This window comes from Podarcis gaigeae (assembly GCF_964106915.1).
Source record: "Podarcis gaigeae genome assembly, chromosome: 8".
Taxonomy (NCBI): domain Eukaryota; kingdom Metazoa; phylum Chordata; class Lepidosauria; order Squamata; family Lacertidae; genus Podarcis; species Podarcis gaigeae.
Window position 1 is genome coordinate 62,400,179 of NC_139684.1, and position 17,381 is coordinate 62,417,559.

The following is a 17,381-nucleotide window of genomic DNA, read 5'->3' on the forward strand; positions in this document are numbered from 1 at the left end:
AATGAAGCCCAAAACAAAATAATACTCTTCTGCTATACTTTGTAGCAATGTTCAAAATCAGAGCTCCACAGTAATATGGAATTACCGTGTATTAAAAAAATCTAGTGTCTTAGTATATTTGTATATGTATCTCTTCAAATATCTTGCTTGTGACATTTACATTTCTTAAAAAGCTGGTGCAGTATGAGCATTCCAAAACTACCATTTTACCCTAACATTTACACTAACACATATTACAATAAACTTACATTGTAAAACTATACTAAAATACAGGTATAAAGTCTGTATGCAAAGCCATGTTTTCTGTTATTTTTGTCTATCATTAGTAAAATGCAGTTTGTTGAGTAGTTTATTTTGTTACATGGATTATAGAGTATGTTAAAAAGCATAAAGAAATAGCAAAGTGATATGTCAAATGACAATGTGATGATTAAAGTGAATTTTCCCCAGTTCACTAGGACAAATAACAATTTGGTGTTCACATTTTTCGAACATTTCAAAACAGTCATAGGAAAAGTCTTGTATTAATTAACATTATGGTAGTTCTTCACCTATTTCTTAAAATACGTTTGGAGTTATGATCGTAAACATTACTTAAATAATTCATTCAATCTCTAAATCTAATAGTATGTCAAGATAAATTAGTAGGATAAAAACAAAGTTGGAAGGATTTGCTGAAATATCTAAATTGAATTGGAATACAAAAATGGGAGGCGTGAGGAAGTCAAGGAAATAAGTGAATGTAAGTAAGTGAGTTTAAGGTTTGATTTGATTTTTTTTCTTTTTTCTTTTTCTCTTTTTTCTGTTTTTTTATGATGTTTTTTATATGCATTGTTTTTTCTCTTTTTTTCTTTGATTGTCTTTTTATTCTCTTTGTAACCTTTAAAATCTTAACAAAAAATTATTTTTTAAAAAAACACAAAGACAGAGTTTGGCACACACACACAAACACGCCATAGGCATTTGCGCACACAAACACATCTCAACACATTTGTTCGTAACAAGTAGACAAAATATTATTTGAATACAAAGTTTTGCTTTAAAAAAAAATCCCCCCCAGCGTAATTTACACAACAGAATATCCAAAATAACTTATATCAACAAGTAATAAAAAGTATGTGTCAGAGCCACCCGAGGTCCCAGCTCACAAGAGACCAAAATCCAGTCCAAGTTATATACAAAAGGTTTTATTGAAGAACATTGTTGTCGTTACATCCAAGCTCCGTGGCTCAGCATCTGTTACCCTTAGATGTTTGAAGTCCCCTCTGAGTCAGTCCCGCCCCTGCACCAGCTTAAGAGGCTTGTACTGCTCCACCTTTTCCTCTCCTTCCTTTTCCGCAGGGTCTTCCTGCCCCCCTGTGCTCCCTCCCTTCGGGACTCCCCCGAGGCTGAGTCTTCTGACGCCTGCTCCCCCCTCCTTCGTGCTTTGGGACCAGGCTCCTCCTCAGGGCTCTCCTCATTTCCGCGCGCCTCCACATTTGAACTTGGCGCGCGTACGTTGCCTCTGACCTTCCTTTCGACCGTTACGCTACTCTCGGTACTACACTCCTCCCCTTCCGGCAGGACGTTCTGCTCCGAACTCCTTCCCCTCTCTGCTCCCTGTTCTGCTCCTTCTGACACACTGGTAACTCCACCCCCTTCACTCCGTTCCGACGGAGAGGCCGGTCCCGATCTCCAACCCCCACTGGGGATTCCCTCTTCGTTCCCCTGCTTCTGACTGCTTCCCTCTCTACTGCCCCTTGGCCTGACCAGGGGGGCTCCCTTTTGGGAATCCTCGGATTCACTTGACGGACTCACTGACAACCTCGGGTCATCGTCGTCCTCTTCCTCGTCACCCTGGGACCCCTCCCCCTTGCTCTCTGTCCCTGAAACCCTGACATCCATCCCCCCCTCGAAGCCCCCCTTCCCCCCTCCCGCCCATCGGGTGCAGGTTGTAGGAGCTGCAGCTCTTCGGAGGTGGATGCAGGATACAGGTTGTGTACCTCCATATCCTCTGCTTGTAGTTCGGTGTATGAGTGTTCGAATTCGGGTTCTTGACCCAAAGTGTTCTCTTCTCCCTCTTCCATTGGTACCTCGTCTGGTGCTGCCGGCCAAGGTCCCGTCAGCCATTTCCTGCGCCAGTCCTCCTCTGGTTGCTCGTCCCACCAATAGGAGGTTTCTGTGTCCACCCCTGAGCACGATCCCCTGGGCGGGCTAGATTCTGGCGTTCTCTCCTCGGCTGAAGAAAACCCCCGGAAAGTACTGCCTGAGAGTGTGGGCGTAAAGAGCCAGTCATCAAAGTACTCGGCTGGCATGGGTCTATGCGGGAAAAGGGCATGAAACTCGTCTTTTAGAAGAGGTTCGTCTAAAGCGTAGCCCGGCACCCAACCGTTGGCACTGGCTGGAGTGCCCTCTGTGGCTAGAAAGTATTCTACCCCCTCTTCCCCCCATCTCGAGTCCAGGATTTCTGTGACCTCGTTGAGTGGTTCGGCCCTAGGCGCCCTCTCCCTCTCCTGTGACTTAGTGTGTAGTTGCGGGACTGTTTCAGACTCCTGAAACCTGTGCGGTGCCTTGTAGGGGGTGAGCACCGACCTATGAAATACCGGATGCACTCTGGAACCTTCGGGGAGGGCTAGTCGAAAGGCTACAGGGTTGATCTTAGCCTCCACTTGGTACGGCCCTAACTGCCTGTGCCCTAGCTTCTTCTTGGCCAACAACTTGGCTGGCATGGCTTGGGCGGCTAACCACACCCAGTCCCCCATCTGGATCTCCTCCCCCGCTCTCCTGTTTTTGTCTGCCTGCACCTTATATGCTTGCTTGGCCAGCTCCAAATGTCTCCGCAACTCTTCGTGCACCTCCTGCAGCTCCGCTGCAAACTGGTCGGCTTCTTGCGGCACCCCCTCTCTCGGTGCCCCGAACCCCGGGAAGGTTCTGGGATGACGACCGTTGTTCGCGAAGAACCGCGTCACCCCCGTGGACGCGTGCTTCGTGTTGTTATAGGCAAACTCTGCCATCGGCAGGTAGTCCACCCAAGCTGCGGGTCGCTGATTGGCGTAACATCTCAGGTACTGCTGCATGATCGCGTTGACCCTCTCAGCTTGGCCGTTGGTCTGTGGGTGTCTCGCCGACGTAAGGTTGATCTTGACGTTCAGGATACCTAAAAGCTTCTGCCAAAAATTGGAAACAAACTGGCGCCCCCTGTCGGACAGGATGGACTGCGGCAGCCCATGCACCTTGAACACGTGATCAATGAAGAGTTTGGCAGTCTGCTCCGCCGTCGCCACCTTTGCGCACGGAATGAAGTGCGCCATCTTGGTGAACAGGTCCACAACCACCAGTACCGCTGTCTTCCCTCTGGAGCTGGGCAGGTCAGTAACGAAGTCCAGGGCTACCCTCTCCCACGGTTGCTGTGGCGTTTCCAGCGGTTCCAACAGCCCCGCTGGCTTCTGGTGTACTGGCTTGAACCTCTGACAAGTGTCACACCTGGCGACGTAATCCGCTACCTCTCCGCGCATCCGGGGCCACCAAAAGTCCCTTGCCACCAGTTCTATTGTCTTCTCCTTACCGAAGTGGCCAGCACTGGGGGCGTCGTGCAACTGCTGCAGAACCTTTGCGCGAAGCTCGTCGCTTGGCACGTAGAGGGCACCTTTGCGAGTTAGCAGTCCGTCGCGCAGTTGGAACTCTTCTCCACTCTGCACACCTCTGCGCAACTCCTCCATTTTGGACTGTGCGAACTGATCCACTTGCAACGCGCGTCGCACCGCGTCCAGATCTACTGCGATGGCAGCGCACGACCACGCCTGCGGTGCGAAAATGTGCTTGGCTGCTACTGGCGCCGCTTCATCGAGATATTGCGGTTTCCTGGATAGCGCATCGGCTATAACGTTGGAATCTCCTGGGATGTACTCTATCCGAAAGTCGAAATCCGCGAAGAATTCCGCCCAGCGCATGTGTCTCTGGCTTTGGAGCTTCGCCGTGCGCCAATACTCTAGGTTTTTGTGATCCGTGCGGACCTGTACTGTGTGCTTGGCTCCTATGAGGAAATGTCGCCACGCTTTGAAAGCTGCGTGAATGGCTAACAGCTCCCTGTCCCATATGGTGTAGTTTTGCTCCGCCTTGCTGAGCTTTCGGGAGTAAAAGGCACCGGGTCTCCAGTTTCCATGTGGATCTTCTTGCAGGAGTACAGCTCCAACCGCCCTGTCTGACGCGTCGGTCTCCACTCGCATGGGCCTGCCTGGATTCACGTGCAGCAGTTGCTCCTCGGAGGCGAAAAGGCTTTTAAGCTTCCGAAAAGAGCGCTCTGCCTGTTCCGTCCACACGAACCTCTTCTTCTTGGAACTCAGAGTGTCCGTGATCGCTGCTGTCTCCTTTGCAAAACCTCTGATGAATTTGCGGTAGAAGTTGGCGAAGCCGACGAATCTCTGGACTTCCTTCCGATTGCGTGGGCTCTTCCAGTCCAACACCGCGCGGACCTTGACGCTGTCCATGGCCAGCCCCTTGTCGGACAGCTTGTAGCCCAGGAAATCCACCTCCGTCACATCAAACTGGCACTTCTCTAACTTGGCGTAGAGCCTGTTCTCCCGTAGTCTTTGCAGGACTTCCTTTACGTCCCTCTCGTGGGCCTCTTCCGTCTCCGAAAAGATCAGGATGTCGTCGAGGAAACACACACATTTCTTGTAGAGGAGTCCCGCTAGCACGTGATGCATAAAGGCTTGGAATACGTGAGATCCATTTTGGAGACCAAACGGCATAACTCTGTATTCATACGTGCCCAGAGGCGTGAACATGGCCGTTTTCCACTCATCGCCCTCCCGGATGCGTATGAGGTTATACGCTCCACGCAGATCCAATTTGGTGAAGATCTTCCCCTTCCTCACGGTTGCTAGGAGATCATCTATCTTGGGCATGGGGAAGGCCTTGGGCTTGGTCATACTGTTTATGAACCTGTAATCCACAATGAGTCTTTTTTGGGACGTGTTTTTCTTCTTTACAAAGAACACAGGACTGCCCCCCACTGCTTTCGATTCCCGGATGAATCCACGCTTCAAATTGTGCTCTATGAACTCCCTGAGCTCTTGCATCTCGTCCTCAGACATGGAATACAGTTTTGCAGTCGGCAACTGCGCCCCCGGCACCAGGTCGATGGCACAATCATAAGGTCTGTGGGGCGGCAACTGGTCAGCTTCCTTCTCGCAGAAAACCTCCAGGAACCCTTCGTACTTGCTAGGTACTGCCTGCACCATGCCAAGTCGCAGCTGGTGCTCAGCCCCCTCCTCCTGGCAGGACTGGATGCAATTTTGAGCACAGTACGATGAGCAAAAGGTGATCTGGCGTTGGTACCACGCTACAGCAGGACTGTGTTTCTCCAGCCAACTCATGCCTAATACTATAGGCGTGTCAGACAGTTGGGTGACATTGAAGCTAATGACTTCTCGGTGATCTCCTATCCGCATCACCATGGGAGGTGTCTGTTGCACAACTTGCCCTCCTAGCAATTTCCTGCCATCCACCGTGACTACGTTCAGAGGCGTTGTGGCGGGCAGAAGCGCTATGCGATGCTGCTTGACGAATTGCATCCCCACGAAATCGGCATTGCTCCCCGAATCGATCGTGAGGGGCACTTCTAGGGTGGTCCCATTTGGCAACTGAAGTGTTGCAGTGAGCTGCACCGCTGGCTTGGGTGGTAAAGGGTCTGTGGGTTGCAAAGACGCTGGGGACTGTTCTACAGATTCGCCTGGCTGAGCCCCAGCAATTCTGCTTGCAGCCAGGCATTGTCGTTTCCCTGAGGTTCCTCTTCCTGGATCACTTCTGCAGCTACCGTCGCTAAAGCTGCAGTGTGTTTCTGGAGCCTCTGGGGGCACTCTTTCGCCATGTGCAGTGCACTGTCGCAGATGTAACACTTCCTGGTCCCTCTAGGAGGCTTCGCCTTTACTGCACCGGAAACTGGGGCTCTGGCTGTTGCTTGAGCCTTAGCACCACCAAGTTCCATCGGCTCCTCCCCCTGCCTCCCCAGCGGCGAGGGATGTGACTGACTGAACTCCCTGGGGATGAAAGAAGACGTCCTCGCTGGTGGACGCACCTGACGTTCTTCCTCATTGTGCCAAGGACGTCCCTCGTGACGTATCCCAATCGCCAGCGCCCTCTGCACCACCTGCTCCAGGGTCTGAGGTCTGTCTCCCCTGGCAAGTTCGTCCTTTATGGGACTGCTGAGACCCTCCCAGAACAAATCCCTCACAGGTGTGCAGTCTTTTTCCCAGCGTAACGCAGTCAGTAAAGCAAAAAATCTGGAATGGTACTGACGCACAGTGGCTTTGCCTTGCCTCAGTCCAAATATCTCCCTGCGTGCAAGATCCAAATCTACGGTTGACTGGAAGCAGGCATCCATCGCTTTAATGAATTCATCAGAATCGCGGCGGGCAGGGCCATCTTCACGCCACAAATTGCGCAACCAGTCTCTGGCCGGCCCATGCAAGTGAGAAACAATAAACCCCACTTTCTCCTCCTCATCTTTAAAGTCATGACGAAGCAAGTGTAATGCATACAAAACGTCTGCTCTGAAACTGGGGTAGTGCTTCAGGTTCCCATCGAAGTGGGTGACTAGGCTGCCCCCCCGCCTTCCAAGTCCAATGCCCTCTGATCTGGACCCTGGGAACCCTTCCCTGTTTGCACGCTCCCACCTTGTGTGCAGGTCCTGGCAGCGCTTCTCCATTTCGTCATGCTTCTTCTGAGACGCAAGGACTGCAGCGGTGAGTTCGGAAACTGTAGTTCGCAGTGCTGTCAGCTGATCCTCCGCACTCATGGCTGTCACCGTTTGTGAGCTTTGCAAAAAAAAAATTTGCGTTCTTTGGGAGGGGACTTACTGTCAGAGCCACCCGAGGTCCCAGCTCACAAGAGACCAAAATCCAGTCCAAGTTATATACAAAAGGTTTTATTGAAGAACATTGTTGTCGTTACATCCAAGCTCCGTGGCTCAGCATCTGTTACCCTTAGATGTTTGAAGTCCCCTCTGAGTCAGTCCCGCCCCTGCACCAGCTTAAGAGGCTTGTACTGCTCCACCTTTTCCTCTCCTTCCTTTTCCGCAGGGTCTTCCTGCCCCCCTGTGCTCCCTCCCTTCGGGACTCCCCCGAGGCTGAGTCTTCTGACGCCTGCTCCCCCCTCCTTCGTGCTTTGGGACCAGGCTCCTCCTCAGGGCTCTCCTCATTTCCGCGCGCCTCCACATTTGAACTTGGCGCGCGTACGTTGCCTCTGACCTTCCTTTCGACCGTTACGCTACTCTCGGTACTACACTCCTCCCCTTCCGGCAGGACGTTCTGCTCCGAACTCCTTCCCCTCTCTGCTCCCTGTTCTGCTCCTTCTGACACACTGGTAACTCCACCCCCTTCACTCCGTTCCGACGGAGAGGCCGGTCCCGATCTCCAACCCCCACTGGGGATTCCCTCTTCGTTCCCCTGCTTCTGACTGCTTCCCTCTCTACTGCCCCTTGGCCTGACCAGGGGGGCTCCCTTTTGGGAATCCTCGGATTCACTTGACGGACTCACTGACAACCTCGGGTCATCGTCGTCCTCTTCCTCGTCACCCTGGGACCCCTCCCCCTTGCTCTCTGTCCCTGAAACCCTGACAGTATGCATTTTTTTTTTTACAGTTTTTGGGGATATAATTTATATCTATTTAGAGCATTATAATGTTTTTGCTGCAGGTTAGCTGTGAGATAAAAAAAATTGTTCTTATATATTCAAGGCCAGAGCCAAACTGACTGAGGATGGGGGTGGGTGGGGAATAAGAGTGCAAAGAACAATATACATGCATGGAAATGTGAATCAGGATTGCTCACTTACGAACAGGAAGGCTGGGCATGCAAGCTAATCCCTGAAGCCCTGCAGGCTGGGAGCCTCAGTGACGCCCCTCTGGATAGGGATTATTATGACCAGAATGTAATTGAAATTTGGAACACAAAAATAAAGAAAATCATCAATTCCAGCACCTGGGGGCCACCTTATCTAAATTATATAATTTGGTATCTTAATGATTGATATTATTAATTGTGTTATGAATGAGGTTTTTATTGGATTATGATTGAAAATTAATTAAAAATATTATAAAAATAAAATAAAAATGACACCCCTCTGGAGGCTTCACCCGCAGCAAAAAACGTGGCTACCCACCCCCACCCTCAACTAACTTTTTATCCAACTAACTTTTTCCACCAGTGCCCTTCTTACTGGCTCTTCTATGGCTTTTAGCAGCAGCCTGGCCTGCAGAAATGTCTCTGAATATTTTCTTGCCAGGCAAATGACAGAGTGAGGAACCCTCTTCCAAGCACTTTGTTTATCTGCATGCCAAACTGTTGTTGTTGTTGTTTAGTCGTTTAGTCGTGTCCGACTCTTCGTGACCCCATGGACCAGAGAACGCCAGGCACCTCTGTCCTCCACTGCCTCCCGCAGTTTGGTCAAACTCATGCTGGTAACCTCGAAAACACTATCCAACCATCTCGTCCTCTGCCGTCCCCTTCTCCTTGTGCCCTCCATCTTTCCCAACATCAGGGTCTTCTCCAGGGAGTCTTCTCTTCTCATGAGGTGGCCAAAGTACTGGAGCCTCAGCTTCACAATCTGTCCTTCCAGTGAGCACTCAGGGTTGATTTCCTTCAGTATGGAGAGGTTTGATCTTCTTGCAGTCCATGGGACTCTCAAGAGTCTCCTCCAGCACCATAATTCAAAAGCATCAATTCTTCGGCGATCAGCCTTCTTTATGGTCCAGCTCTCACTTCCATACATCACTACTGGGAAAACCGTAGCTTTAACTATACGAACCTTTGTTGGCAAGGTGATGTCTCTACTTCTCAAGATGCTTTCTAGCATGCCAAACTACAAACTGACAAACTACAATTCCCAGGATTCCATGAGGGGACACCATTTTCTGAGTTCCCTGGGAAGAGGGATTGATTGCTAAACCACTTTATCAGATACACAGAATTATCCTAAATTGGCCAAGTGATGTACACACAAATGCTTGGGAGGCAGAGGGTATGCAGAGGTCAAGAGGGAAACAAAATGCAAAAAAAACCCCAGGCAGTTGGTAATCCTGTAAAGGGAAATAATCGTGTAAAGGGAAATAATAATACCCCACCCTTCTGGGTATAAACACCCAGCCACTTTTATTTTACTCCATGAAGGAAGGACTACAAAATGGGGAAGGTTTGATACAGGGCAGCCATAATCCCTTCAGCATACCAGCACATCCACAGGAGCCCTGCCCAGTTGCTATGCCAACCCTGATGGTCCTAGACAGAAGACCATCAAGATCACAAAGAACTTGCATATGGGAGTGGATTCAGCACAGACTGGAACAAAGGACAATAATCAGCTCTTCCCTCTGGGGGCAGGAAACTGCAAACTCCCCTCTGTCACCTGGAAAGTACTCATGGGGAGGGGGAAAGGGGGAACCACCCAGGTGACAGGACACTCAGGTTACCACCACAACTCCTCCCTCAACCCCTCCTTTCTGAGATGTATGCATGATGTTTCTGGGGGTGGGCTTGATCTGAAGGATGGGAATTTCAAAAGTCCTTGTAAGACCTTGCACACCATTTTTTCTGTGTCCTTCCTCTCTCCTGCAAGTGAGGGGAGCACCCTGTTGCAACAGTTCAATAAAGGCCAAGCCTACAGGCTGCTGTTTTGCTCCAAGTTATCCTGGTTGGTGTCTTTGTTTTTGTCCAAGGAAGCCCTCGGATTTTTCCGTTAACACTCTTTTAAAGCCACCCAAAATTGGTGGTCGTCACTGCCTCCTGTGGGATTGAGTTCCATAGTTTAACACACAATTGTACACTGCATTATCCTAACAAGAGTTTCTGGCATCTCTATACAGGTCTTTAGGAAGCCAGCATGGCTGATCCAGGTAAGAGAGCCTGTTTACTTTCTTGGGGATTGGGTAACGGTAACCGTATAGTCCAAAGAAGTTGTCTCAAACTCTCAGTCAGCGACACAAACTCTCCTCACCTCCACCCCCACTCAGTGCAGATTAAACTTGGAAGCATGCTTCCCTGTTAGGTTCTGTTGACACTATGGCATTAATGTGTACACAGGTAAGGGGAAAAGGTAAAGGACCCCTGGACGTTTAAGTCCAGTCAAAGGTGACTATGGGGTTGCAGCGCTTATCTCGCTTTCGGGACAAGGTAGCCGACGTTTCTCCACAGACAGCTTTCTGGATCATGTGGCCAGCATGACTAAACCACTTCTGGTGCAACGAAACACTGTGACGGAAGCAAGAGTGCATGGAAACGCCATTTACCTTCCCGCCGCAGTGGTATCTATTTATCTACTTGCACTAACATGCCTTCTGCTAGATTGGCAGACGCTGGGACAGAGTAATGGAAGCTCACCCCATCGCGGGGATTTGAACTGCTGGCAAGCCCAAGAGTCTCAGTGGTTTAGAACACAGCGCCACCCGCATCCCAGTACACAGACCACTGTTTCTGTGCATGTATTCGTGTGCCTTCATCCGCATAGAAGTGCTTTTAATTTTATGTTTCCAAAATCTGTCTTAATATTCATGCACACTAGTAGGCAATACTTGGTTAAATGTGTGTGTTGCCCCACGCTTCAATTAGAACTTCCCTGTTCCTGAAACTGGAGGTCTCTTGTGGGTAGGAATGCAAGTACAATGGTACCTCGGGTTAAGTACTTAATTCGTTCCAGAGGTCCGTTCTTAACCTGAAACTGTTCTTAACCTGAAGCACCACTTTAGCTAATGGGGCCTGCTGCTGCTGCCGTGCCGCCGGAGCACGATTTCTGTTCTCATCCTGAAGCAAAGTTCTTAACCTGAGGTACTATTTCTGGGTTAGCGAAGTCTGTAACCTGAAGCGTATGTAACCCGAGGTACCACTGTATTTCAAAATCTTGTACAACTGTATACATAGTGACCAAGACTAGATGAAAGAATTGAACAAATCTGAAATTCTTTTCTTCTAGTTCTGCATGGGCAGTTACATGCTCTTGTAACATCTTAGATTAATGTAACAGGCCACATCTTGGGCAGCTTTTGAAGACAGCACGGAAACTGAAGCTGGTTAAGAAATGCAACTGTGCCATTATGTTGGAAAATGCCAGTTTGAAATATATCTTGCCCAGTATTAAAAGATTTGCACTGAATAGCAGTTCATTTCTGGGCCAGTGCCAATTTATAGCTTCCACTTCCCTCTGCCACAGGTAGGGATGGGCGAGAAACTCATTTCCTTTCAAACTGAAAGGTGAACCTCCCTAATTTGCACTTTCAGAAGCAGTACAAGAACCAAAACAACAACCCTTTGAGATGTGCACTTCTCTGAATTTTGCAGTGCAGTTCTTCAGCCAAGCAATGTGTAGAAAAAGGCACACACTGTCCTTAAAAATGTGTAGATGAGTAAAAATAACATTTTAAAAAATGTATTGTTTTAGAGAAATTGCTTTGCAAAAAAAATGTGTGCAATAGGGAATATTGCATACAAATGTATATATTGGGAGAAATCAGAATTGAAATGTTGGTAAATTTTCATGAGAATTTGTTTGCATTTGATTTTAAATCAGGCTGATATGGAAATGTGAACTGAACCTGAGATTGAAAAACAAAGGAACTGAAACTGACAAATATACCCATCACAGTTGGAGCTCACCTGATCCTTTTTTGCATTTTACAGTCATACCTCTGGTTGCAAACATGATCCATGCGGGAGGCACGTTCGCAACCCGCAGTGTTCATAGCCTTAAGCGCCGTGTCTGCGCACGATGCAATCCGGTGCTTCTGCGCACCCATGTGACATCGTTTTGTGCTTCTGCGCATGAGCGAGCGCTGAAACCCATAACCTGTTCCGGTACTTCCAGGTTCTGCGCGGTCTGCAACCCGAAAACGCGCAACCCGCAGAGTTCGTAACCCGAGGTATGACTGTATGTGTACTTGAGATCCATTATATCTTATTAAAACAAGTCTCTCTTTCAGTGACTGCAGTTTTGGGAGCTGCAGCCAGCTTGGGTAAGTTTTTAGCAAAAAGGATTTCCAGTTGGGCAAGTTTGGGTGATTATTTTGGTAGCAGCAGCATGAATGAAGCTTGCAAGTCATTGGAAATGGTGGAGTTCACAATGAAAGTCTGGCTTGATGAGATCTGTGAAATGGCTTTGACAGAACACCTGGCATATCAAAACAGAATAACTGAAGGGATAGCCAACAGCATTAAATTAAACAAAATTTGGATGCCCTTTCTGCATTAAGCAAATACAGTGGTACCTCAGGTTAAGTACTTAATTCGTTCCGGAAGTCTGTTCTTAACCTTAAACTGTTCTTAACCTGAAGCACCACTTTAGCTAATGGGGCCTCCTGCTGCTGCTGCGCCGCCGGAGCACAATTTCTGTTCTCCACCTGAAGCAAAGTTCTTAACCCGAGGTACTATTTCTGGGTTAGCGGAGTATGTAACCTGAAGTGTATGTAAACCGAGGTACCACTGTATCTATATATCGTAGTCAGTTCCCCCACCTTTTTTCCAAGAAAAAAAGCACTGGTAGCCGGGATAGCCAAAGCAGGAAGGATGGCAGGGGTGGGTGGGTGGAGGAGAGAAGCAAACTGCCTTGACTGTCAGCTGAAGTTAGGGCAAGTTGTTGTGAGCAGGTGCTGCTAGCAACGGAGGTACCTAGTGCTGGTGAAAAGCTTTGTTCCCCCCTCACTCCACTGGTCTCAGAAACAGTGACTGGTCTAGGGCTACTCTGATTTTTTAAAGCGAAAAAGGGACTTGAACCAAATTCTCCCCAAGCCCAAGTTTCTAGGCACCTGGTTGCCCGCCCCCCCAAAAAAAATCAATGAGGTCTGGACGCAAAAATATGCATTTGCTTGATTGGGCATATTTTTAGAATCCACCTTATTCATATGTGTCAGGACTGCCGCTAGATCCCAGCTCACAGAGGACCAACGCCCAGTGGATGTTATATACAAAAGTCTTTATTAAAGTTTAGTTTCCATTTCCAAGCTCTGGGCGCGCAGACCCACGTCTCGACGCTAGACCGGCTAAGTCCCCTCTGACTCACTGCTCCACCCACACCAGTTTAAGATTCTAGCCCGGCTCCACCTCCTACGCTGCTCTTTCCTTCGCTGGGTCTTTCTGCCCTCTGGGGTTCCCTCCTTCCTGGACTCCTCTGACGCTGAGCCTCCTGAGTCTTGCCCCTCCCTCCGGCGGGCTTTAGGACCTGGCTCCCTTTCTGGGCTCCCTGCTGTGCCGCGCTCCTGTACATTTGAACTTGGCGCGCGCGCCCAGCCGGTGACTTTCCTTCTGACCGTTTCCCCGCTTCCTGATGTGGGCGTTGCCAAACCTGACTCCTCTCCTCTCTCTGGTGGTGAGGACACTGGTCCCGACTCCTGGGACTCCCCCTCCCCACTGCGCTCTGGTGGAGAAGCTGGTCCTGATTTCCAACTGCTGCTCAGGGACTCCCCGCTAGCCCCTTCCTCCTGGGGCTTCCCCCCTGGAGCCCCCTTCGCTCTGGCCACCGGCGCTCCCTTCTGTGAGTCCTCCGATTCGCTAGAGAGGCTTGTGGAATAACTCTGGCCACTGTCACTGCCTGCGCCTCCCTCGTACTCCTCCTCCTCACTCTCCATTTGCTCCCCCTCCTGTGTCTCTCCTTCTGAACCCCTGACAATATGACATTAAGTTGTTTTCTAATGCCTTTAAATATTGTGTTTTAATTGTTGTAAGCTGCTTTGGGACCTTGGGGTAAAAGACGGATTGATGATGACAACAATGATAGGTGGAGAGCTTTACATGCCAAGTCGTCTGAATTAGGCACTCCTAGTTTAATTATTTTAGATCTGGCTTCCTCAAACTCAGCCCTCCATATGTTTTTTGCCTACAGTTCCCATGATCCCTAGCTAGCAGGACCAGTGGTCAGGGATTATGGGAATTATAGTCTCAAAACATCTGGAGGGCCAAGTTTGAGGAAGCCTGTTTTAGATGATAACCAACCAGGAGCTACTTCACCTTTCGTCCTAGCAGGACTCCATGAATTCGCCCCATGGAGTAAGCAATTTGCATTCTCACTCTCTCCTTGTACCAATTGCAAGAGCCATAAAATGATGTCAGAGGCTTTTCCCCAATCCCTACTCTCTTGCCATCCAGCAACTTTCCCTGATAGTGCGTGGAGGCTCAATGATCCACAGATGGCTTTCACTCCCCAATTAGCAAGATAAGCAAGTTCTCTCAGGGGGGTGCAACAGACCACACCCCCCCAATTGGAAACCACTGCCCTAAATATCCAAGCCCAAGAGCCTTAGCTTTTGAAATTATAGTCTGTCAGTCAGGGACCCACCATCCCAGGCCAGGTGGGAAAAGGCCTGCAAGGTCTCCTAGGACCCACAGCCAAGACGGTTAAGCACTGTGGTCTAGCCAATTTAGATTTAAGGCTTCTACCATGTAACATATTCCTAATTCTGTGTTCTTGCAGCAGTGGCCAAGATTGGTGTCCCAGCAGCACTGGGAGCAGCAGGCTTCACTGGAGCTGGAATTGCAGCTGGCTCTCTGGCTGCAAAAATGATGTCGGCAGCGGCCATCGCCAATGGTGGAGGAGTAGCAGCTGGGAGCGCTGTTGCCGCGCTTCAGTCAGTCGGTATGTCTGCTGCTCTCAGGACAAGAACCACATGAATGGCAGAGCCAGTCTCCCCACCTTGAGATCTTCATTACAATAATGGTGTGCCTTGATCCTCTTCTAGGTGCTGTTGGGCTGTCCGCTGCTACCACAGCTGCAGTGACAGCTGGTGGAGCACTGCTGGCTGCCGTCGCCAAAGGTGGAGTAGCAGCTGGGAGCGCTGTTGCCGCGCTTCAGCCAGTCGGTATGTCTGCTGCTCTCAGGACAAGAACCACATGATTGGCAGAGCCATTCTCCTCACCTTGAGATCTTCATTACAATAATTGTGTGCCTTAATCCTCTTCTAGGTGCTGCTGGGCTGTCCGCTGCTACCACAGCTGCAGTGACAGCTGGTGGAGCACTGCTGGCCAGTGGCGTAACGTGGGTTGTCAGCACCTGGGGCAAGGCAAGTAATTTGCGCCCCCTAACCCGTGAATTTTAGCACTCAAGTCTCTTCCACTAGATTAGTGCGCGCCCCCTCAGAGGTTGTGCCCGGTGCGGCCGGCCCCCCCTGCACCCCCCACGCTACGCCACTGCTGCTGGCTGCCATCTTCCGTTAAGAAGAAAACACACATACGCAGAGGCCATATCTACTTGGAAAAGCAGTACTTGGAAGATTATGCTTTGCCGTCAACAGCATAAATGACCTTAAGCAAAATGTGATTTTAATCAATGCTATGTTATTCCTACTGGCTGAGATATGCAACAACAAATAAAGCTTTGATAATTAAACAACAACAAGAGTGTTAGCAAGAAAGCTGATTGGTGGTATCGCACAACGCACATGTAAAATACTGGCTGTGTCCCATGAGGAAAAGATCCATGTTTTCCTTAGCAGGCTTTTGACTTCAGTGTTTTGTGCTGCACTGGGGAAAACTCCATTTCCCCTCTTTCCACAGTTATGAGCTTCTTAGTTGAGAATCCCATTCTGACTGGAGTCCAGACATGTACTGAGGCCCCCAGTAATAGAGCTCGGATTCACCTAGTGCAATTAACTGGCAGCAGATTCAGAACCAATAGAGGAAAACACTCCTTTGCAAAGTTGTGATAGGCAATAGCTTTGAGGGGACATTAAAAAATAATTGAGGATTAGACCAATTGATGGATGGCAGATATGGGACAATTGCATATTCCTGCATTACAGGGGTTGGACTAGATGATCCTCTGGGTCCCTTCCAACTTTATGCTTCTATGACCCCAAGGGCTGTTGATTACTAGTAATCACAATAGTTATTTGGAACATTGGGCAGAAAAGAGTGGGAACAAGCATGGGACAGGCCTGCCTGTTAAACTTCACAAAACTTATATTGCCAGCATTCAAGGGTGGTCCTTCAGCACGCACCACAAACTACAGTGGTACCTCAGGTTAAGAACTTAATTCGTTCTGGAGATCCGTTCTTAACCTGAAAGTGTTCTTAACCTGAAGCATCACTTTAGCTAATGGGGCCTCCTGCTGCCGCTGCGCCACCACTGGACAATTTCTGTTCTCATCCTGAAGCAAAGTTCTTAACACGAGGTACTATTTCTGGGTTAGCGGAGTCTGTAACCTGAAGTGTATGTAACTTGAGGTACCACTGTTTTTGGAGAACTTTTGAACTTGGGGTATGTGCTACTTAAAAGCAACAATCTTAAATGGAAACACCAGGCAGAATTGGAACGCCACTGGGACTGACAAACAGGAGATCTAGGGTTCTTCCAGATGGTCAGTATTTTATGTGTGATTCCAGCACAAAGTGGAGCATAAGATCTATGTATTTCAGTGGATTAAACAACACTTCCCCTCGTGCAGGGATGTCAAATTGGGCTCTTTTTCCTTTGCGGGGGCAAAATAGCATCTGGCCCCGCCCCCTTGCCCCGTCCTCCATTTGTGCACAATCGCTAGTACGGAAGACAGTTTTCGCCATGATCCTGAGTGTTCTTTTGGTAAGCGACTTTTTCCTTTCCCCCCTAAAGTCAACAAGTTTGGCTTTCCTCCCTAAAACAAAGCTCAACAACTTTGACCTGAACCCCTCCAAAAGGGGTAGATCACTGCCAGTTTTTTACTCTGTAAGTAGATCGCAGTCTCTTGGGAGCTGGACGTTCCTGCTGGCAAGTTTGGCCTTGGAGTTCAAAACGAAGCAGGGCAAAGGCTAATAGAGTTCTGCCAAGAGAACAAGCTGGTCATCACAAACACTCTTTTCCAACAACACAAGAGACGACTCTACACATGGACATCACCAGATGGGCAGCATCAAAATCAGATTGCTTATATTCTCCGCAGTCAAAGATGGAGAAGCTCTATACAGTCAGCAAAAACAAGACCTGGAGCTGACTGTGGCTCAGATCATCAGCTTCTTATAGCAAATTCAAGCTTAAACTGAAGAAAGTAGGAAAAACCACTGGGCCAGTAAGATACAATCTAAATCAAATCCCTTATGAATACACAGTGGAACAGGTTTAAGGATTTAGATTTGGTGGACAGAGTGCCTGAAGAGCTATGGATAGAGGCTCACAACATTATACAGGAGGCAGCAATGAAAACCACCCCAATGAAAAGGAAATGCAAGAAAGCAAAGTGGCTGTCCAACGAGGCCTTACAAATAGAGGGGGAGAGAAGGCAAGCAAAATGCGAGGGAGATAGTGAAAGATACAGGAAATTGAATACAGATTTCAAAAAAATAGCAAGGAGAGACAAGAAGGCCTTCTTAAACGAGCAATGCAAAGAAACAGAGGAAAACAACAGAATGGGAAGAACCAAAGATCTGTTCAAGAAAATTGGAGATATGAAAGGAA

General features: G+C 48.9%; 1 protein-coding gene across 2 annotated transcripts; it reads left to right on the forward strand.

Annotated features, from left to right (window-relative positions):
- The first annotated feature begins 9,748 nt into the window (after positions 1–9,748).
- Positions 9,749–15,350, forward strand: LOC310850180 (interferon alpha-inducible protein 27-like protein 2A). Of its 2 annotated transcripts, XM_083751304.1 has the most exons (5): positions 9,749–9,870; positions 11,947–11,979; positions 14,430–14,591; positions 14,695–14,769; positions 15,171–15,350. In XM_083751304.1, the coding sequence occupies exons 1-5, from the start codon at positions 9,858–9,860 to the stop codon at positions 15,323–15,325; spliced, it is 438 nt and encodes a 145-aa protein (XP_083607430.1). In that variant the 5' UTR covers positions 9,749–9,857; the 3' UTR covers positions 15,326–15,350. The 2 variants fall into 2 exon arrangements, with proteins under 2 accessions (XP_083607430.1, XP_083607431.1); XM_083751305.1 differs by lacking the exon at positions 14,695–14,769 and having other exon boundaries at positions 9,843–9,870; positions 14,918–15,350.
- Positions 15,351–17,381: the final 2,031 nt, after the last annotated feature.